This window comes from Mauremys mutica, chromosome 1, assembly GCF_020497125.1.
Source record: "Mauremys mutica isolate MM-2020 ecotype Southern chromosome 1, ASM2049712v1, whole genome shotgun sequence".
In the NCBI taxonomy this organism is placed as follows: domain Eukaryota; kingdom Metazoa; phylum Chordata; order Testudines; family Geoemydidae; genus Mauremys; species Mauremys mutica.
The window spans coordinates 262307036-262330284 of record NC_059072.1 but is presented as its reverse complement, the minus strand read 5'-3'; the positions used below and the strand labels follow the sequence as shown (position 1 = coordinate 262330284).

The following is a 23249-nucleotide window of genomic DNA, read 5'->3' as shown; positions in this document are numbered from 1 at the left end:
GGCCTCTCCCCATTGCCCCTGAGGACTGTCAGTCTGAGTTTTCCCTTTCTTTTTGTACTGGGAGATGGTCAACCAACTCCCCCCCACCGCCCCCAATCCCCTTCCATTAACCAGAGGATCTGGCCCATAGAACTTAGTGAACTTCTGCTCTGAAATGTGATTCTGTAAAACATGACATCATAGTGTTCCATGTTCACTGTATCCTGATTATTTTCATATCAAACATGTTAATTTTACAAGTAAGAAGAGGGTTTTTTGTGAACTCCTAGCTCTTGGGATTCAAGCTGGGTTCTTTCCATCTCAAATGACTCCAGTGACCAAAATTACAAACATTCGTTCACATACATGTGTGCTTGTGACTGGGCATGGTGTCCACCCCATACCCAAGGCAGAGCAGGTTAAATTAGTCTAATTAACCTGATAGGCTGCACCTGGGGGACAGTCAGGGCTTGAAAGCCTGATTGAAGGCTTGAAAGTCTTCTCAGCCTAGCTGAGAAGGAACAGCTAGGAAGCTGGTTACAGCAGGGGAAGTACTCTGCATTCACTCTATGGGAGAGGTGTATTTGGGGTTATAGGGTTTAGTCTACCTCCCTGGGTGGAGGGAGTTTGGGCTAGTAAATCCAGAGGGTGGGCCAGAAGACAGAGCGGAGAGGAAGGAAAAAAAGCCCAGGGAAATAGTAACAGTGTCTGGGAGCAGATCATAGTTGCGAGACATAGGGTCCCTGGATTGGAACCTGGAGCGGTGGGTGGCTCTGGGTTCCCCTACCAGCTGCTGGGAAAGTAGCACAGCACCTACCTGTGGATTGGAAGACTGTCAGGAGAGGATGAATACAGCTGATCCAGTGGGACTTTGATACCTTGGAAGGGGAGGACTACATAATGACCTGGCTGGAGGACTGAGTCACAAAGAGGAAATATGTGAAGTCCAAGCGGGCTGTGGTGAGGGTCAGATGATAGAAGTGAGTGTCGGACCTGGAGTGAGCTAATTCCCAGAGCAACCAGGAGGAGGCTATCTCAGCAGTGAGTGTACCCTGTGACGCATGCTTTAATGTGATACAAGCAAGACAAATTATGAAACTTAATATATTTTTAAAATACATTAAAAGAATGTACAGAAAATTTTCATTTCAAAAGCTCAGAGGTGGTTCTAGCTTTAACAAAGCAGAAGGAATATTATGTGAACAAAGCTGAATTCTGCCTTGCTTCCGCAGTTTAAACAGGAACAAACATGAAGACCGCTCCCTAACCCATGTGAGGTTAACAGTAGAACTTCCATTAACCCAGGGGGAACGGAATCCCGTCCAAAGACATTTACCACAGCTGTTGGAGTTAAATGCTTATCTTTTGCTTACTGAGTTTCTTTTCAGTTTTATGATCTCTCCATATTAGGCTGCAGAGCACTTGCCTGTTTAAATAAAAGTGAAGGTGGTGGTATGGGCCAGCTCACGCCAATGCTGAGCACTTCCTAGAAGGTTAGGAGCTCTCAACTCCCAAATCAATACAACTTAAGGCTTCCCAGCACTTTGCTATAGGATGAATGATTTTTAAGACCCTTTCCCCCACATCTAATACATTAAAGTAATTCACTCTGATACTGAGCATGTTTCTGAAATGGTGAAAAACTGTATGGCTGGAGCTTAAATTCCTTACCTAAATTGTATTTGCAAAATGCATATTTTGGATAGAAAATATAAAGTGCTTTAATGTGTGTGGTGGGGAACTTACAACACATAGATATGTTTCCTTGAGTTAACCAATCTCTGAAAAAGAGTGATCGTTTCCACGTGTTGATATTTGGCTCATTCTTGAGGTCCTTATTCAACTAACCTTTAATTGGCTTCAAAATGTAAGTTTTCCTTGCGTAAGGACTGCTGAATTTGGACTATTGAATATGTTTGGGGTTTACAGCGTTACTGTGCTTTTTTGGAATTGAACTTGGATCATTCAGGCATTCAGGGGCAGATATTCAAACTGCCTCCAATCTTCAGGAATAAATAGGTGCATTTTTATTCACAATTACTGTCCATACTTTAGATAATATAAATCTTTAAGTTCCTGATTTCACCAGCATATCAGGCACCTTCATATCTAATTGACCTAAACTGAAGACATGAAAATTTTTACTGTAGTGAATATAGGCACAAACTGAGATATTTTTTACTTATTAAAATAATAGCTTTAGTATAAATTTAATCCTTTTGTTACCAATTCCTCTTGTAAGAGATGGCTTGAAATTGTGTGGTTTCCATTGCGTCCCCCATCCCCCCCCATGCCCAAGACCATGAGAAATAAACTCACTTTAAGCCCTATGTCCGTGGCGGAACACAGGGAATTTGAGGGTCCTGATCTGATCTGCCTATTGTGATAAACAGCAAATATGTCAGATTAAAAACAACAAATTGCATACCTTGATAATAGCACTCAATTATTTCAATACAATGTTTTTGGCTGCTCATGCTGACCAAAATGAAATATTGTCTAATTATTTGCTCTTTGGATTGTCATTTCATTTTTACGTTGGGGCAGGGGGAAAGACACTTATGCCTGAAATTTTGCTCAGCTTTCCTCTAGGTTTACTCTGTTCTTCCTTGATCAAATGGACAATTATGGAACACTAAATATTGTAGCAAATTAGTGTCAAACCTAGATTTGTATCCTGGTGGTGCAAACTTCATTCAAAAATTAAAACACAAAACCACAAAGAAACCATTCACCAGTCAATCGTTGCGAAACTCTTTTACACAATGTCAGGAGATGATAGTGTTGTTCGTGTTTCTTGTACTTTTTTCATTTGATGTAAATCCTCCATTCATCTGGGCATATGTTTCTGGTGTCGATTCAATTTCACTTGTTGGTTCTGTGAAGTCTGTCTTTGGTGTGCTACAGAATCTTTTGTGCAAGTAGTAGACTAGGAATCAATATATATATATATGTTACAATAAAGGCAGAAATTTATAATAAGCCACAGAAGCTGGTGCTATAAGGCTTGTACTTTCCTAATATTAATAAAAGGTAGATCCAGCTACTGTGTAATGTTTAACATAGCTTTTTAAACAAAAGTCTGTCAACAGTAACCCATCCTGGAAAAAAGTATATTTGAAATAAAGATAAATATTTGCACTGCATTGGGAATTTGACTGTCTTCTGATCATCCAGTGGATGATAGGCTTTAATTTATGTATTTAATTTAGAATGTTGGCTTCTTCAGACAATTCCCATGGTACCAATTCTCAGTTCTGACTGAACTGTACTTGGTGCAGGAGCTGAGGGAGCGGGGGAAGAATAGTTAAGTGACACTTTTGTACCTCTTGGATTCTGGGGGGAGGAGTTAGTGAGGAGGCAGCCTTATGGCTGTCTTTCATAATGTCTGGGTTGGAGGTATCTTCCCCTGGATATACCTGGAACTTAAAATACCACCACCACCATCTAGCTAGTTTATAACATCATTAGCTCTCAAGCTGCTTTAAAAGGAGAGTAGTATCATTATCCTCATTTTACAAATTAAGAAATCCAGGCACATAGCTGTGAAGTGACTGAAGAGCAGCTGACCACTGGCGGATTGAGAACTAGAACCCAGGGCTCCTGACTCCCAAGCTAGTGCACTATCCATGAGATCACACTGACTCCCCTTTTTAGCCCCTCACCCCTTTATATTGCTCTGGCCCATTTATATAGTGTAAAAAGGTAGGAAGAGGGATGAGGCTTTTACTTTAGCTACACTTCCAGCATATCTATCTATGGCCATTATCACAGTATCTCTGTACCTCACATTCATTAATGGATTTTACCCTTACAATATCCCTGTGAAGTATGATTCTCATTTCACAGATGGGGAGCTGAGGCACAGAGTAGACTAGGTGACTTGCCCAAGGTCACACGAAGTCTGTGGCCAAGCCAGAAACTGAATGCAGGTCACTCGAGTCCCAGTTTAGTGCCCTATCCAGTAAAACATCTTTCATACAGGAAGTAGAAAAGAGTAGCAACAGGGACAGGTATAGATTATACTGTCCTGGTCCTGTATAGGCTGTTGCAACTTCTCAGAATAGTTGGAGTGCACTAGGTCCAATCACATCTGTTCTGTGCTAGTGCACCTCCTTCCTATCCTGGTCATACCCTTGGCATGCCTTCCAGGGGATGCTCCTGAATTGGGGACATTCCCAGATAGCTAATTCTAGATGTTTAGAGCCCCTTTGTGCTGGAGTAAAGGGCCCAGCCAGAATGCAGAATTGAAGTCCATGTCTCCTAACTTTTGTACAGTGCCTAGCACAATGGGGACACATTATTTGGATTATCATTTAATATTGTATTTTTGTATTCCAAATTGTCTCATTATCTCTGGGCACTCAGGAATAAATACTAATAATAAAGCTATTAGTATAGTAGAAGATATCAGTGACTTACCTCCTACAAATATTAAAGCAAACACTATCTGGAAAATACTGTAGATGAGTGGAAAAGTAAACATCAGTGTAAGCTGTTCAGGGGTGAAGGAGAGCTGGACTATAGTTGTACACAGTTGAGTGTTCTGCATACCTGTTTCTAGAGCTACTGTACGACATCTAAAGAGAATGATAAAAAGAAAAATTTCATATGATATCCTATTGTGCCAATGTAACTTTGAAAGAATACAAAGGAATATAAGAGACATACAATTACAAATATCAGGGCAGAAAAGAACCATCTAGTTTACATAATCCAGTCACAGAACTCAAATGTGAGCATTGGAAAGGACCCATTTCACAAATGTACAGAGACCACTGTGGTAATGCAGGATTTTCTTCTCAACATCTTTCATGTGGTGAGATCTCATTGCCCAAGCTTAGAGAATTGTCCAGTGAATTTAAGGTATGTCCTTTGAAGTCAGCAGGAGTCTATGGATTTCATGGGCGTTATTAGTGATCCACAGCATATGACATATCCAACTATTTGCAAATGACATAGCATAGATTGATCAAGTAAAGGAAGATTGTAGGACGTAGCCACAAGAGTGGGATGAGGGGAATTTACATACTGCCTAGTATAGGTATAACATACAAAAAGTGGAAACATGGATATATGTTGAAGGATGCATATGAAAGACTGTCTCTACATGCTTGTGCTAATCAGAAAAGCTAAGGCACAAAATGAGTTACACCTAGCAAGGGACATAAAAGGCAATAAGAAGAGGTTGTATAAATACATGAGGAGCAAGAGAAAGATGAAGTGTAGATCCTCTACTTAGCAGCAAAAAAGCTAATATCTGATGATATCAAGGCAGCTATGGTGTTTAATATCTACTTTGCTTCAGTCTTCACTAAAAAGGTTAATTCTGTCCAGATGCTTAAAACAGTTAATATTAACATCAAGGGGAAAGGAATGGAAGCCCAAGAACAAGTTAAGGAATATTTAAATAAGTTAAATGTATTCAAATCAGCAGGGCCTGATTTAATTCATCCTAAGGTACCTAAGGATCTAGCTGAAGCCATTTCAGAACCATTAACAATGATCTTTGGGACCTCACCTGTCTTCCATGAGTTCTCAGAGGGCTGGAGAAGGACAAACATAGCACCTATCTTTAAAAAGGGGAATAAAGAGGATGCAGGTAATTATAGACCAGTTGGCCCAAGTTTGATACCTGAAAGATACTAAAGAAATCATTAAACAATCTCTTTGTAAAGAAATCATTAAACAATCTCTTTGTAAGAACCTAGAGGATATCAGGGTTATAAGGAATAGCCAGCATGGATTTGTCAATAACAAATCTAACAAACCTAATTTTCTTCTTTGACAAGGTTACTGACTTAGGAGCGGCGGGAAACTGTAGATGTAATATCTTGATGTTTAGTAAGGCTTTTGATGAAGTTCCACATGACTTTCTCATAAGCAATCTATGTGGCTTGGAAGAAATTATGACAAGGTGAATGGAAAAACTGGTTGGTTGACCAGATTCAAAGGAGAGAACTTATATAGTAGAATTCGATGGGGGTCAGTTCTGGGTCCAGTAGTCAATATTTTCATTAATGACTTGGATAGTGCAGTGGAGAGTGTGCTTATAAAATCTGCAGATGACACCAGGCTGGCACTTAAGAGGACAGGATTAGAATTCAAAATTACTGGGACAAATTGGAGAAATGGTCTGACATCAACAAGATGAAATTCAGCTAAGACAAGTGCAAAGCATTACACTTAGGAAGAAAAAAAATCAAAAGCACAACTGCAAAATGGGAAATAACTGGGTAGGTGGTAGCACTGCTGAAAAGGATGTGAGCCTATGTATGCATGTGCATAGTAGATCACAAAATGAGTATGGGTCAACAATATGAAAAAGGCTAATAATTCATGCATGGTAACTGTCCCACTCTACTGTGCACTGGTGAGGCCTCAGCTAGAGTATTGTGTCCAGTTCTGAGTTCTAGTTTCGGAAAGATGTGGACAAATACGTATATGCAGGTGTGTAGGGGGTTGATATGCAGTGATGGCTCCTAATTTGTCAACATTTGGGTGACATGCCACTCTTCCAGCTGAAAGTCAGTCACAACAAGACCTTTATTGTGAAGGAAAAAGGTGGTTGCAAACTAAAACATCAGGCGCACAGACATCTGGGTTCCCTAGGGAACTCTACTGGACACCCAACCACTTTCAGGAAGGCTTTGTGGAACTAAAGAATAGCTAGAAACCATAACGAAAAGTGTTCAGAACAAAAGTTTCACTTTGATGTATACACAAAGTTGTGGGTTGTGACTCCATAACATAACTAGCTCTTAAGAGTGAGTTAGTGGTTAGTCACTAAATATAAACATCATATGGGCCAATTTTCTTTTATGGCTGAAATAAAATTACACACACTATGTAACAGAGCAATCTCTACCTTTGCCAAGACTGACCAGCGATGCGAGCCAGAAGAAAACCTAGAGAGTAGCCAGCAGCTGGAAATATGGTTCCAACGATCCACAGTTGAGGGCTGATAACCCAGGATCCCTTGTACAATATTCCTCCAACCACGGCAATGATCAATATAAGAGCTAGTCCAGTAATGGAACCTGCCTGAAGGGATTAAAAAGGGTTGTGTTTTAAAATAAACCTTGGCTAAATCAAGTAGATCACCCATGATTTAATCATGCACAAACATATCTTTCTTTTAATCACATTGAAGTAAGTTTCACATTTAAAAAGAAAGGGTTTACATTAATGGTTCACCAAAAGCTGCAGAAGATAGTATGAAAGCTAGCTGCCAATACTCAAAAGGCCAAATATCCATTGCTCTAGGGGCAGCGTCTCTGGAGGTCCCAGCGTTCTTCTAACTGGTCTGCCTCTATTCATTTCAAATTAGCCTGGTCCATCAATTTAACCTAAAATGAGTCCATCAGCCCCTAAATCAGGGATCGGCAACCTTTGGCATGTGGCCCGCCAGGGTAAGCACCCTGGCAGGCTGGGCCAGTTTGTTTACCTGCCGCGTCCGCAGGTTCAGCTGATCGCGGCTCCCACTGGCCATGGTTTGCCGTCCCAGGCCAATGGGGGCGGTGGGAAGCGGTGCGGGCTCAGGGATGTGCTGGCGGCCACTTCCTGCCACTAAACTCTAGTGCTTTCAGTCTTCCTTTGTCTCCCTGACAATTTCTTACTGCTGGTCTACACTACCACTTTAGTTGATGTAACACATCTCTCAGTGGTGTGAAAAAGACCTCCCTTCACCCCAAGTGACGTAAATTACATCTACTTAGGTGCTGTTTACACAGCACTATGTTGGCAGGAGACACTACTGCTGACATCGCTTCCATCTCCTGTGGAGGTGGAGTAATTATGCCGATGGGACAGCTCTCCTGTCCACACAGCATATCTTTAACAGGCGCTACTGCGACACAGCTATGCCGATGTAGTGTAGCCTTGCCCTTAGACGCATCCTGGTGTTGGGCTGATACCCTTCTACCATACCAGGCCTTTCTGCCTTCCCCTCACCCTCTGTTCTGCTCCCTTTATAGATGAGTTTGTTTTCCCAGCTGTGGGTGCTTGACTCCATGACTGGTAGTTCTGTCAGCTGTACTGCATATGGTTAGCCTGGTATTCTGTAAGTGGGGAATACGCTGTTCTCCTTTCTGGCTATGCTCAGCATGGGGTTTGTGAACCCCATTACAGCAAGATATGCTGAAACAAGGTATTAGGACATATAATAGTAAGATCTGCAGTTAACAATAAAAGCAATGTGTGGGGACACCAGGAAATCCTTTGAGTCAAAAATTTTAACACCACTTTAAATTCTTACTGGAATAGTCTCCAAAGGAATGATTGTCTTTTCACAACTTTTATTTACATTTTTTTCTTTACTTATTTTTTGTAGTACTGAAAACTTAATTTAAGTCCTTGTGATGGGATGTATGGAGATCCCATCCTGTGTTTGGCAGAGAAAAGTCTAAATCTCTTCCTGAGGAGAAATCTGCCCCGATGGCATACACTGTCAGAGAACACTTGGGGTTATGTAGCTGGACTCAGGTGGAGTGAATTATTTAACCATAGAGACTATGGGGCTGACCCAGCTCTGATTGAATTCAGTGGAAAGACTGATTTCAGTGGTCTTTGGCCCAGGCCTACAGGAATAGTGAGTTGATGTGACTATTCTTGCTTTGGTTTGGGATGAGCTAATAATAAGGTTATTCTAGGGAAGAGAAATGTGTCTGGCTGTGCAAATCTGGTTTGATTTCATTCTAGTTGTACCCTTCCCCCTATTTGAACCAAACCTTGTCTCCTTCATATTGCCCTTGGCCTATTCTTGACCCTTCATTGGCCTACACAAAGCAAACTGTGCATGTATACTATTTATTGTGCACCTTCTAGGTAATAATTGAAGATATACCAATCTCCTAGAACTGGAAGGGACCTTGAAAGGTCATCTAGTCCAGCCCCCTGCCTTCACTAGCAGGACCAATTTTTGCCCCAGATCCCTAAGTGGCCTCCTCAAGGGTTGAACTCACAACCCTGGGTTTAGCAGGCCAATGCTCAAACCACTGAGCTATCCCTCCCCCTCTCTTTATGTGTGGGATGTAAACATGTCTGAAAGTTGAAACTTCCATTTATTGCTGCCAAGGTATTTTAAAAAAAAGAAAACTACCAGTTTTAATATGCAATTGTCAAGTCTTTTGGGTCCAAAAATATACCTTGTCCAAGTTTATAAATAGCTATGAGTAGATTTTGAAATATAGCACAGTAAATGAATATGTTAAGAAAATGAATTTAACATAAAGAGAAACATTATATTGAGCTCTGATATCACTGAAAGGATGACAAATATTAAGGGGAATAACTATTCATCAAAAAGGATTATTTTAATGAGAAAATATGTATACTAATTAATGATGATCAGTGGGAGTTGAGGGTACTCAGCATCTCTCAGAAGCAATGAGAACCTTGTAGGATAGGGTCCATAATCCATTTCAATTAACACCAAATCACATGTGAAATCACTGAACAATGCTGATTTATAATGGTGTATGCAACTCACACACATTTGTTCAGGATTGGAGCAGCATGTTGCTAGATGGGGAATTTCATTGCTATCATGAAGCTAGTTACTGATTTTCTTATTTGTTGTGAGTAGAAACATATTGTTTGAGTAGTCCTATTGAAGCCATAACCTGACCTGCAATGAGCAATGGTTCAGATCAGTATATGAAAGTTTCATATCTTACCTTAAGTATAATTTTAGCTTTCTGGGGCCATTTGTGATTAACAAATATTCCAAATGAAACAGGAATTACAAGGGCTACCAGTGAAATACCTGAAAATAAGAACAAACAACATTTAACAGAGAACAGTCATAATAAGAAAACAGACACTGAACAGTGAGAATATGTTTAAATAGCAGGTTGCTGTAGGTAAGTTTCTGGTTATTCCCATGGACATACACACACAGAGCGTAATATAAAGCATAAGAGTATGAATTGTACTATCTTCAGAAACCTTGTGAGGTATTTGTAGTGACATATATATTCAGAAGGGTAAAAAAGCATACAGCTATTTTAGTGTGGTGTACCATTTGTTTACTGTGGTATGAAATGTGCATTTTGCCTGCAGGTGTTACTACTGTGCCATAGCAGCACTCATATTAGAGCTTCTTATGTTGTGGGCATTTTTCCCAATACTGATATTAGGAACACAAATGGTTTACATGACTCTCTTTTGGAGCTGAAATTTAAGTATATGAAGGTGACTACACTGTTGAGTAGGGAATAGATTCCAAAATCTAAATCAGTAGGCATTAAGGGCTGAATCCTAAATACACGACTAGTCCTATTGACCTCAAGCATTCAGTTGTCATTCTTTTTTCTCTGGCCAGGTGAGGTTTCATGTGTTGAATCAAATTAAGTTCCACTGCTGGTGGTGCCCATTGTCTACTTCTTTTAGGTTTCAGATTTGCAACCTAACTTAAATCTGAGCATGTGCTTAAGTGCATTGCTGGATCAGGGCCACAGCACTCAGCACCTTGCAGGCTTATGCCCAACAGTCATTACAAAAACGGCACAGATATTTATCCAAAAGGTGGGCAAATCTCTATATCTGTTTTTTTCTATATCCTTACAACATCTCCACAAAGGATATAGAAATTTGTTACACTATGGTAAATATCTGTACTATTTTTATAAATAGTACAGATAGTAATGGCTGTAGGGCTCCATCCTGTAAAGTGCTGAGTGCCCTAGTCTCTGTCAGAATGGATACTGTAGGCTGCTGGTATAAAGATAGTTGCTTCCAAAAGGAGAAAGATATGAGAGAGAGAGAGAAAGAAAACATTGATTTGACTCACCTATACTGTCATAGGGGATTACGATGGAGTCAGTGTCTGTCCACATTTTAGTATAGACAAAGAGACAAAGTGGCATCATCCCCAGTGCAAGCAACGTTGAACATGTTGTCATACTGATACTGCAAGGAAATTGGCAAAAGTTATAGTTCATTTCATGCTCTCCAACAGAGTCTCCCATTTTCTTATTGCAATTTAATAATTTATGAAAAATGGTGAAAGAAATGCTACTGGCTGCAATTTATCCTGCATATTAATTCACAAAAAAAACTAAACTGAAGAAATGTTAGAGTGTCAGGTTATCCTGAAAAAAATGTGAACTATTTCCAGTTAAGATGGAATCTTCACCTTAAACTATTCTGTTGTTACTAGGGCTACATCTACACTAGAAGCTAGGGGTGTGATTCCCAGCTCGTGTATGCACACTTGTGCCAGCTCTCATTGAGATAGTATGAGTATAAATTGTAGTGTCACTGCAGTAGTACAGGCACTGGTGGCACAGCTTAGCTGTGCTGAGTACAAACCTGCCTGAATCCTGTGGGTACATACGTGGCATAGCTAAGTTGTGATGTTGCTGCAGCTACACTGCTATTTATATTTGTGCTGGCTCTCCTCAAGCGAGTGCAAGTATTTATACATGAGGTAGGACCCATATCCCTAGTGCAGATGTAGCCTAGGCGAGCTAAAGGGTATGGTTAACTGACTGGGAGATTATCTGATGGAGATTCACACTGTATTAAGCATGTGGAGGTGATGGGAGCAGAGAGACCCGGTAAGCTTTATGTACTCCCATCTTTGGTCCAGATTCTGCCACCTTCAGTCACATTAGGCTCACTACTCATCGTGTGAAGTACTACAGAAACTGGCTCTTAATTGCTGGAGCACTGTGCTGGAATTGGCTCTTTGTAAGTTTCTAACTAGAAAAAACCTTATGTCCAATTATTTTTATCTGGGGAACCTTGATTTGACTCCTTACCCATTCATGCTATTGCAGCTTGTTTACCATTAGTAATAATATATGGCTGTTCATCAGTAGCTCCCAAATTCCTTTATAAAGGAGGTAAGTAGTATTAGTCCAATTTTACTGAAAGGGGACATAAGAGAAGTGAAGTGATTTTTTTCCCCCAAGGTCAAACTGCAGGCTATGGAACTGGGAATAGAACCCAGGACTCTGCTATCATAGAATATCAGGGTTAGAAGGGACCTCAGAAGGTCATCTAGTCCAACCTCCTGCTCAAAGCAAGACCAATCCCCAACTAAATCATTCCAGCCAGGGCTTTGTCAAGCCTGACCTTAAAAACCTCTAAGGAAGCAGATTCCACCACCTCACTAGGTAACTCATTCCAGTGCTTCACCAACCTCCTAGTGAAATTGTTTTTCTTAATATCCAACCTAAACCTCCCCCACTGCAACTTGAGACCATTACTCCTTGTTCTGTCATCAGGTACCACTGAGAACAGTCTAGATCCATCCTCTTTGGAACCCCATTTCAGGTAGTTGAAAGCAGCTATCAAATCTCCCCTCATTCTTCTCTTCTGCAGACTAAACAATCCCAGTTCCCTCAGCCTCTCCTCATAAGTCATGTGTTCCAGCCCCCAAATCATTTTTGTTACCCTCCACTGGGCAATTTTTCCACATCCTTCTTGTAGTCTAGGGCCCAAAACTGGACACAGCACTCCAGATGAGGCCTCACCAATGTCAAATGGGGGAAATGATCACGTCCCTTGATCTGCTGGCAATGCACCTACTTATACAGCCCAAAATGCCGTTAACCTTCTTGGCAACAAGGGCACACTATTGACTCATATCCAGCTTCTCATCCACTGTAATCCCTAAGTCCTTTTCTGCAGAACTGCTGCCTAGCCATTCAGTCCCTAGTCTATAGCAGTGCATGGAATTCTTGCGTCCTAAGTGAAGGACTCTGCACTTTTCCTTGTTGAACCTCATCAGATTTCTTTTGGCCCAATCCTCTAATTTGTCTAGGTCTCTCTGTATCCTATCCCTACCCTCCAGCGTATCTACCACTCCTCCCAGTTTAGTGTCATCTGCAAACTTGCTGAGGGTGCAGTCTATGCAATCCTCCAGATCATTAATGAAGATATTGAACAAAACCGGCCCCAGGACCGACCCTTGGGGCACTCTGCTTGATACCGGCTGCCTACTATATATGGAGCCATTGATCACTAGCTGTTGAGCCCGACGATCTAGCCAGCTTTCTATCCACCTTATAGTCCATTCATCCAGCCCATACTTCTTTAACCTGCTGGCAAGAATACTGTGGGAGACCGTATTAAAAGCTTTGCTAAAGTCAAGGAATAACGTATCCTCTACTTTCCCCTCATCCACAGAGCCAGTTATCTCATCATAGAAGGCAATTAGATTAGTCAGGCATGTGAAGGCAATTAGGTTAGTCAGTTAGATCAGCATCAGTGCCTTCACCATGTAACCACACTGCCTGCCCAGGTGATGTATAGTATATCATAGGATATACTATTTAATACCATATGATATTTCAGATCCTGTAACTTGACCCCTTTGGTACCTAGGTGCAAAGAGAGAAATTAAGGGGGGAAATGTCAGCCCGAAGGGTAGGCTCAATAGTAAATATGCAGTTTTTTTCTGGTTAATATTAATGTAAGGTATTGTTTAATAATTTCCTTTCTTTAAATACTAGAAATATGAAAACAAATCAGAAAGATCTCCCATAGAATCAGTGGGAGCTGAGAGACACACCTTAGCTAATAGTGGTGTACTGTCTTTAATTATTAAAATCGACACCATCTTGTTACTTGGTACATCATGACAACACGGCTTCTGGTAAAAGGGTATTTAGAGCAGTTTAAAAATATACTGTCCATGGGGTACTCATAGGAATTTCCAGAATATTATTTATTTATGTATGTATGTAGTACCTTTGGGTTCTTTGCAAGACAGAAATCAATCTAAAGTCTTTGTCCCCAAAAGCTTCTAATCTCGGGACTTGATCTAAAGCTCTCTTTGACTTCGGTGGGCTTTGGATCAGGACCTCAATAGCCAATGTGCAAACAAAGGCCATATTCCTGCAACTTGATGTGTAAGGGTGGACCCCTGTGTCCTCGGGGGGCCCCACTGAAGTTATTGGGGCACCACACAGGTGTCAGGGGTCTCTCCATGTTCATCACATTGCAGGATTGAGGCCAAAGGATGGAGGATGGTTCAGTGAAAAGCAGTGCAGTTGAATAGGGAAGCTTTGCATGAGACTTATTGCTTCCTTATTTGTTCATAGATCTTTCTGTTTTTAAATGTGAAGGCTTTAGAAGTTGTTCTTCCTGTTTAAGACATTCAGTCATTTGGTTAATCAACATTGCAGTGTGGGTTGATAGGCTTTGTCAAAGAGATTGGGGTGAAGATGTAGAGGGAAAAGGTAGGTGAGTAACAAAGAGAATCTCAGGCACATGGGCAATGTAGATAAAGGCCTGGCCCTAAATTCCCTTTCCTGTGGTAACCCCATTGGAAGACAATTCTATGACAGAAATCTGAATGCATCCCTGACTGTGCCAACAGAGTAGGCCATGGGGGCTTTCCTCCAAACGTGGGGGATCCATAAGAGGTCAGGACCATCCATGTGGAAGCCCTATGTTTTCACATTGACTCTGGCCCTTCACTTTAGCCCTTTGGCTATGGCTGCCCAGAGGCTCCACTTGGTGGCTCCATGTAAAAGATGGAGTTGGGCCTTGTGCTTTGTTACAGGGGATGATATGGGTTTACCTCTCTGTTGGCCAACCTACTCTTCCTCAAAGTCTGTCCCTTCTCTGCCTCAAGCCCCTCGCTCCAATAGAGGAGGAGGGATGTCTGCAGCAAGAGGGGATTCTCTGTATATAGACTGAGTGGGTGAGGTCACTGGCCCATCTCCTGACCTCTCTCATGCCCATTCTCACCCCCTGCTTTGCCTTTCTCCCTAACCTCTCTTCTCTGGTTCTTTCTCCTCACAATACAAGCATGCTTTCATCTTTCCCATCTTAAAAAACCTACCCAGGCCTCTCCAACTACCACCTCCTCTCACTCTTCCTCTTTAAGCTCATTCAAACTGATTGTGATAATTGTTTGGAGCTGTTCTCCTCCACTTCCTTCCTCAACCCTTTTCAGGCCAGCTTCCGCCCCTGGCACTCAACGGAAACTATTCTCGTGAAAGTCTCTAATATCCTTTTCCTAGCTAAAGCTCAGAACAAGTATTCCAGCCTCATTCCTTGCTGTGTCAGCTGCTTTTGACACAGTCAACCATGCTCTTCTTGAAATCTTGCCCTCCTTTGGCTTCCGTGACTGTCCTCTCTTGGTTCTCCTTGCTCTTTAATCGTTCTTTTGGCACGTCCTTCGGAGGAGCCGCCTCATCCTCTCTCCACCTTTCTGTTGGGACTCCACAAGGCTCTGTCCTTGGTCGTCTTCTCTTCTCCCTCTGCACATTGGCTCTGAGTAATCTCATCCGCAAACACAAATTCACCTAATATCTTTATGCTGACAACTTACATCTCTACCCCAGATCTGTCTTGTGCTGTCTGAACTTCTATTGTGGCATGTCTCTTTTACGACATCTTGTGGATTTCTAGACATCATCTCAAGATAAATATGGCTAAAACAGAGCTCTTCATCTTCCCTTTCAAATCCTCCCACCACCTCCTTTCTCAATCAGTGCAGACAACGCCACTATCCTGTCTGGCATTCAGACCTGTAACCTCTGCATCATCTTTGCACTCTCTAAAGGTCCTCCCATTCAGACTATGTCTAAATCTTGCAGATTCTTTCTTCACTGCATCTCTAAGATATGGCTTTTCTTACCCATCCAGGCTGCTAAAACTCTTATCTAAACTTTCATCATCTCATGTATCAATTACTGCAACATCCTTCTCTCTGGTCTTGACAAATGCAATCTTGCCCTGCTCACATCCATTTGGAATGCTGCTGCAAAGATTATTTTCCTAGCCTGTAGCTTTGACCATGGCACACCTCTCTTTATATCCACCTGCATCAAACATAAGGTGCTTGTCTTCACTTTCAAGACTCTTTGCAACCTATCTCCCTTCTACGTATCTCACATTCACTCCGGCCTGTGATTGGCCTATGATGCCAGTATCCATTGCCCATTTTCAAACAAGCACTGTCATGCCTTTTCCATCATGCTTGGGAAGTGTTCCCTGTTAACATCCACAAACTACCTCATTATCCCCTGTCAAAGCTCCCCTTAAAACTCTCCTTTTTTACGATGCCTAAAAAACCCTTGACAAGCCACTGAGTGTTCAGTGGTATGTTGACTACGCTGACCAACATTGTTTCATTGTTTCTTTGTACACCCTTGTCTCTATTCATCTGTTGTCTCTTGCCTTGTACTTAGATTGTTAGCTCTTTGGAGCTGGGACCATCTTTTTGTTCTGTGTTTGTACAGCCCCTAGCACAGTGGGGCCCTGGTCCATGACTAGGGCTCCTAAGCATTATGGTAATACAAATAAATTATCATAATTTTATAATAAGGGTGATCTTCTGAGGAAGGTATATACTCACTCTCAGTATGTCATGGACAGAAATTTATTTCTGCGCCCAGCTGGTGATCATTCTAAGTAAGACTTAGAATGCAATGGCCCTTTCACACTTGGAGTGGTTTGTTGTGTAAACAAATAAAATATCATCTATTGAATGGCCAGCCACTCATGTGGTATGACATGCATGGTTTTTGCAATGCAGTTCTGGCTGCAATATTTTCCTTCATGTGGTCATTCTTCTACCAAGCATGAGGATTCCTACATTGTTCCCTACTTTACACAACCCTCATCCTCAAGGCCCTGAGTGATGGTCGCTGTGGGTATGTCTACACTGCAATGAAAGGCCCGCAGCTGACCTGGGTCAGTGGACTCAGGCTCGTGGGACTTGGGCTCCAGGGCTAAAAGCTTGGACTCAATGCCACGATTGTGGTTTGGTTTTTGCAGTGTAGATATACCCTAAGGGTCTGATCGAAAGCCCATTGAAGTCTCGGGGTTAAAGTCTCTACCTGAAGAATACTCCTTTTGTAGGCATTTATCTTTCCCTTTGCAAGGGTTATAGGGAGGAGGGATAGCACAGTGGTTTGAGCATTGGCCTGCTAAACCCAGGGTTGTGAGTTCAATCCTTGAGGGGGCCAGTTGGGGATCTGGGGCAAAAATTGGTCCTGCTAGTGAAGGCAGAGGGCTGGACTCAATGACCTTTCAAGGTCCCTTCCAGTTCTAGGAGATTGGTATATCTCCAATTATTAATTAATTAAAAGTTTCCTCTCTCAAATTAAAGGCCAGATCCTGTGCTTATTTACATCTGTGTCAATCCAGATTAATGCCCATGACTTCAATGCAGTTCTTCTGAATTTACACTGATGTCAGTGAAAGCAAGATTTGGCCCTACATACACTGTTCTACCCTGATAAAATGGGTTGAGACCAAAACAGAATTTCAGCCTTTTTTGCTGGATTTCCTTCCCTTTGTGGTTTTGCCCGATCAGTGCTTTACTGAAATAAAATACTTGGCAATTTATAATATTTCTAGGTCTTCTTTCCAGAGCAAGAAAGCTGGTGATTAGCACAGTTGATTACAGACTGTATTAAAAACCACGTTACATTAACACCTGTATGTTACAAAGAAATTCACTGTGCAGTGTGGTAAAATCCCTTATTAAAACCACAAATATTAAAATTCTTCATCTATGCACTTTAGCTCTCCATCTTTCTTACTTCTATTAGTTTTTCCATTGCTATTTCAGACTGGCATATGATGAAGTAGACACATGCTGTAATTTATGTTACTCTGTGGGAAGTAGAGAAACTTTTTTGTTTATTTTAGAACAAGGTAATCAGTTTTTAAAAAAAAAATTGCTCTTTTTTAGAGGCTGTTAGAGCTAAATGATGGAAAAAATAAGAGTCTTGGGATTTGCATCAAGAGCAGCGTTCACCTTGAGAACATATTTGATGTCCGCAAACATGCCAGCTGCCTGACACATCACAATTTCTGACTTTACAGCATCTTGAAGTTGCAGCCAAGTGACCTGCCACTGAGATCATCACACTCACAAAGAAGCGTTTTGATTGCAACCAGTAAGTAGGCTATGGCTTATATCCTACAAAACACTCTTTGAAAACTTTGCATGTGTGCCAGATGCATACAGAATTGTTACAAATGAATTTGGATCCTGGATAAAAACTTTGCAAATCTAGCCATTGTGAAGAACACATAGGTGGATAAATATATTTCCACTGGTGATTTATTTAACGAGACATTAGAACAACAATTGATTATAGACCTCTATTTATAAAGTTAATTGTTATGAAATCTATATTGCAGTAGTCCCTAGAAGCCACAACCAGGTCAGAGCCCCATTGTGCATGGAACTGAACAGATACATAGTGTAGTAAATAATAATACTTCACTCTTATACAGCACTTTTCATCAGTAGATCTCAAAGTATTTCACAATCGTTAAGGTATTTATCCTCACAACATCCCTGTCAGTTAGGGAAGTACTATTATCCCAGTTTTTATAGATGAGGAACTGAGATTCAGAGAGGCTAAGTGATTTGCTCAAGGTCACACAGAAAATCTGACAGAAAAGAAAACTTAACCTGGGTGTCCCAAATCCTATGCTACTGCACTAAATACTGACCCATCCTTCCTTTCTGCTCCAAAGAGATTAATGGGTAATTTTAAAAAAGAAAAGTGATGCTCTTACCTTAGGTCCATGTCCCCATCTACCCAATATGCTAGAATGTTGGAAGATGTTCCACCTGGACAGCATCCCATGATCAGCACAGCAACAGCTTGAGCAGGAAGCACATTAAAGACGAGTGACAGCACAAAGCCTGCCAAAGGCATAATTCCAAACTGACAGAGGAAGCCCACAAATATGCCCCATGGCCTTTTTATGTGTCCCCAGAATTTGTTTATGTTCACATTGCAGCCCATGGAGAACATCACCAATGCCAACAAGATTGTTAGGACAGTACTTAAAACTACATTCAAAACTTGGTTAAAATTGTCATCAGGTGTAACACACGAAGTGCCATTGCAAATGGTGGCATTTGCAGAACAGTATGAAATATTTGTGGTTGAGTTTGCTGTCGTCATCTTGAAGTTGCCAAAATTAAATTTCTCAAAGTCACTATTGCTGTGTTTTAAAATAAAGAAATTTGCAGTTCATCCAAGTCAAACTTTTAAGTCCTCTGCAAATGCTCTTCTCTTGGTAGCTCTTTTTAAATGACATGAGAGGCAATAAAGAGCAATAAATACTTGAACTCAGTTTCTACCAGTTTAGGGTCTAGTATTGTGCTGAGTCACAAAGGTATATATAATTGGTGCTATCTTATTGAAGCAGCAAACTTTTAATTAATCATTGATTCATGCCATAATGTTCAGTTCTACATCAGAAGAGCAATCGTGTTAATATTTAAAAGCGTGAGCTAGGTTTGTTAAATAGCTTTAACATAAAGTGAGATCCACAGGAGTGATCACGTCAAGGCTCCAATCTTTCCATTTCTTGCATGAGGTTGGACTGCTCCCCCTGCACAGAACCCCTTTGAAGTCAATGGGGTTCGGGAATGGTGAGCAATCCTCTTAAGTATGAGAAACTGCAGGTTTAAAGCCCATGGATTGAACTTACTACACAATATGCACAAACCTACATTTTGGGGGAGCTAGGGGTATTGCTTTAACAATAACAGGTACTTTTTGTGTGTATGTGTACAACTATCATCACTGGAAACTCGCATACAAAATACCCATTGTTTCAATAGGTTCTGTAGCAGTTATGCAGAAATGAAATCAGAACAAACTAAAGCCCTTATCTTGCACTGAGATTGTTGTGGGCAGGGCTCTGCACTAAGTGCAAACAAAATCAGTGAGGCTGAATCTGAGCAGAATTAGGGACTAAACATTTTGCTCAAATAAAAATTAGAAATGAAGGCCCTGAGAATGCAAATACTCATGCATATACTCATTGGTTCCTTGTACTCCCCCATCTGTCTTCATCTGTAGTCTCTTGTCTTATATTTAGATTGGGGCAACACAACTGGGGAGTTGGGGGTGGATAGCATTCCCACAATGGAAATATTGTGGGGGCTCTGACACGGTATACATTTGTGCACACCTGGGCGGTCAGTATGGAAGCAAAGTGGCTGTGGGACCCAGACAGGCTGGAGTGGCTGCCCCGGGGCCCAAGATTAAGCCAGGGAGTTGGACCTGTGGAGGCTGGAATGGACCAGGTAGGAAACCCTGACACCTTCCCAGCCTGGAGACTGTTCCCCCACACCTAGTCTCAGTACTGCCCTTCACTTCCACTCCTGTCACTCCACCCTCCCATTTGCAGGGATCTTCCTCCCACCCCCTTTTACTTAGATTATATGCTCTTTGGGGTAGAGAACAACTTTTTACTCTGCACAATGCCCAGTGTAATGGAACCATAGTCCATGACTAGGACTCCTAGGTGCTATAATACAGATAATAAATTTTAATAATAATTTTGTTCACATGAGTAGTTTCACTGAAGTCATTGGGGTGATTCTACCTAAGTGCTTTGCTGGAGGTAGGCGCTAAGCATTTATCACATTGTATGGCTCATTGCAATCGACTTGCATTGCACAATAGAAAAGTTTGCCTCATTAGTCACTGTGTTTCTCATGTGACGTCAAAGGGTGTGAGACCCTGCAGTAGGGCTTTTAATGACTAAAATCTATAAAAATAAATGCTAAGATAGATAAATGCTAGCTTTTAAGATCAAAATTTGCATGTCTTACTCATGTGAGTAGTTACTTTAGTTGGTTTGCTTGCATGAATAAGAAAGAGCTACAGGATTGATCCTTGGTTTCTATCACTGCACAGTGTGGCAAAAATATAGAACACTTTTTTAAAGAGTTCCACATGGTTCCTGGCTCCCTAGACACCTGTGGCATGTCATCTCTCCTTATCCCCAGCTTCCCTGCCTGGAATCTGCTTCCCCCTCCTACCTTTACCTCTCTGTGGAGTTACTATTTTTAATTTTATTTATGGATAGATATTTGTATGATACTTAGCCTCACAAACATTAATGTATTAAATCTCTCAATATCTCTTTGAGGTGGTTAGTGTTATCCTATGTTGTAGATGGGGAAACATGGAGAGGTTAAGTGACTTCCCCATGTCATGCAAGAAGTCAATAGAAAAGCTTGAAATAGCATGCAGGTCCCTGACAACCAGTACTGTGTTCTAAGCTCATTTCTAAAGCCCACGAGAAGAGCTGGGTGATTTTTTTGGACAAATAGCTAATGTGCTGCAAAATTCACTTGTGGTCAGCCAAAACTATTCATGAATTTGCTGAATAGTTTTGGCCAAAATAATTTTTTTGGTGGACTTAGGTGCTATCCCAAAATAGCCACAAGAAACAGCATCCCTTATAATTTTTAGCCTGGTGGTTAACTGTGCTTACTAATCTGAATTGAGATCCCAGTCCAAGAGCTGCTTTTTTATCTTAAAGTTTCTGTGTGAGTGTGTATGTGTGTGTGTACATACATTTGCTAGGGAGGTGGTACATTTGAAGTATAAGGAGTGGTTGAGGTCTAAAAAATATTTTATTATTCAGTATAGAAACACTTCATACCAGAGGAAACCATGTCATAACTACCTCAAACACAGGCTTTTAAGATGCCTTCTCATCTTTCTAGTTGATGGATTGTTTAGCACTGAGGTCCTTAGTCTGGGTCTGCCCTCTGAAAAGTCTGGCCCAGTATGCTCTGCTGGTAGCAGATTCTTTAAATTTGGAGCAGATGAACAACTGCAGCTCTAAAGTGGCCAGTTTGCTACTGATTATTGCAGGCTGCACAGTCCGCCCAAGAAGCTGGGAAGTATATTTGCTGCTGTTTCCCTCTACTTTTTCTTCTTGTATGCCTAATGGGGTGTATATGCTCATAAGTATATATCAAGTACATAAAAGGTTGTTACAAGGAGGAGGGAGAAAAATTGTTGTTCTTAACCTCGGAGGCTAGGAAAAGATGCAATCAGCTTAAATTGCAGCAAGGTCAGCTTACGTTGGACATTAGGAAAAGCTTCCTTGCTGTCAAAATGGTTAAGCACTGGAATAAATTGCCTAGAGAGGTTGTGGAATCTCCATCATTGGGGATTTTTAAGAGCAGGTTGGATAAACACCTGTCAGGGATGGTCTAGATAATATTTAGTCCTGCCACAAGTGTGGGCGACTGGACTAGATGACCTCTCGAGGTCCCTTCCAGTTCTATGATTCTATGATGTACAAGTATAAAACCAATGAAGTGCATACATAATGGTCAGGCTTTATTGGGATGAGTTTGGGATGGACATATTACTCACATAGGGCCAAGGTAAGAAACCAGCTGTGTATTGCATATGATGCGTAATCAAAATGAATAGGTAAAAACACCATTTGGGAATAAGTGATGCTTTTCTTTGCATTTATTCTTGCATTTTGGAGACACTAGGAACTAGATAACTTCCCTGTACTCCTGTAGGTGGAGGGGATTTTGATCTGGTAGGTCTCAATTAGGTTTCCACATAAAGGGGGTTTATCAGCTCTACAATCCCAGCCAGTAAAGACTTTGTGTGAGATTAAGCTCTGTGAGGTTTACAGACTAGGAGCCTCTCTCTGTGCTACTCTCCCGTTTCTAGGCAATGGCTATCCATGTTGTTACCTGGGCTGTGACTGAAATGGAATTATCTGGATGCCTCCTAAAGGATCCTGCTGCTTTGAGAGTGACCAAAGATCTAGCCTCCTCCACAGGATTCTGGATACCCTTCCCCATGATTGTTAGGGATCTGTGTGGGTGGCAGATTGTGCCTCTATTTCATTCATACACCTACTGAGGCAACAATTTGAACTACTGATTAGATCACTTACATGGCTTTTTAATGAATTTTTTTTGTCATTGTCCCATTTAGACACAATAGTTTTACTTCTGGGGATAATGAGGTAAAAGGCTACAGTTTGTTAGTATCTGTTAATAAATATTAACCCTTTTAGTTCTCTTTGTATATTTTCATTCATTTATATAGCAACTAATCCTAAGAATCTTTATCTTCATCAAAGAGTGTGTCTGAATTCTAAGACCCAGAACACTGGTCCTTGAACGATAAGTAATTCTAGTCAGGAATTTTCTCCATTATGCTGTACTTTAACAATCTTGGGTGCCTTCATGTCTATAAAACTCCAGATAGTCTTGGAAACCTGTCTGTCCGTAATGCGTATGTAAGTATATATAGACTTGGGAAACTAATAAGGGACGATTGTTACAGCAGATGTTTTCTGTTGTGGAATCAATAGGAAAGAATGATTGTGGGGTAAGAAGGACCCACTGAGAGATTATCTTGAGGAATTGTTAGTTCTCTCAGCTGTCAATCATGCCTTCACACATAAATCAGGTAAAGTGAGAATATATAGAATAAAACATATGTTGCTGGGAGAATATTCTTGGCAAAGAGGGTTTATTTGTCTAAAAC

General features: G+C 41.1%; 1 protein-coding gene across 1 annotated transcript; it reads right to left on the bottom strand.

Annotated features, from left to right (window-relative positions):
• Positions 1 to 1139: 1139 nt before the first annotated feature.
• SLC10A2 (solute carrier family 10 member 2) lies at positions 1140 to 18987 on the bottom strand. Its single transcript, XM_044987663.1, has 6 exons — positions 18484 to 18987; positions 10772 to 10890; positions 9657 to 9745; positions 6848 to 7023; positions 4402 to 4559; positions 1140 to 2908 (listed from the first exon to the last, which is right to left on the bottom strand). Exons 1-6 carry the CDS (start codon positions 18876 to 18878, stop codon positions 2748 to 2750), a joined length of 1098 nt encoding a protein of 365 aa, XP_044843598.1. The 5' UTR covers positions 18879 to 18987; the 3' UTR covers positions 1140 to 2747.
• Between the last annotated feature and the right edge of the window lie 4262 nt (positions 18988 to 23249).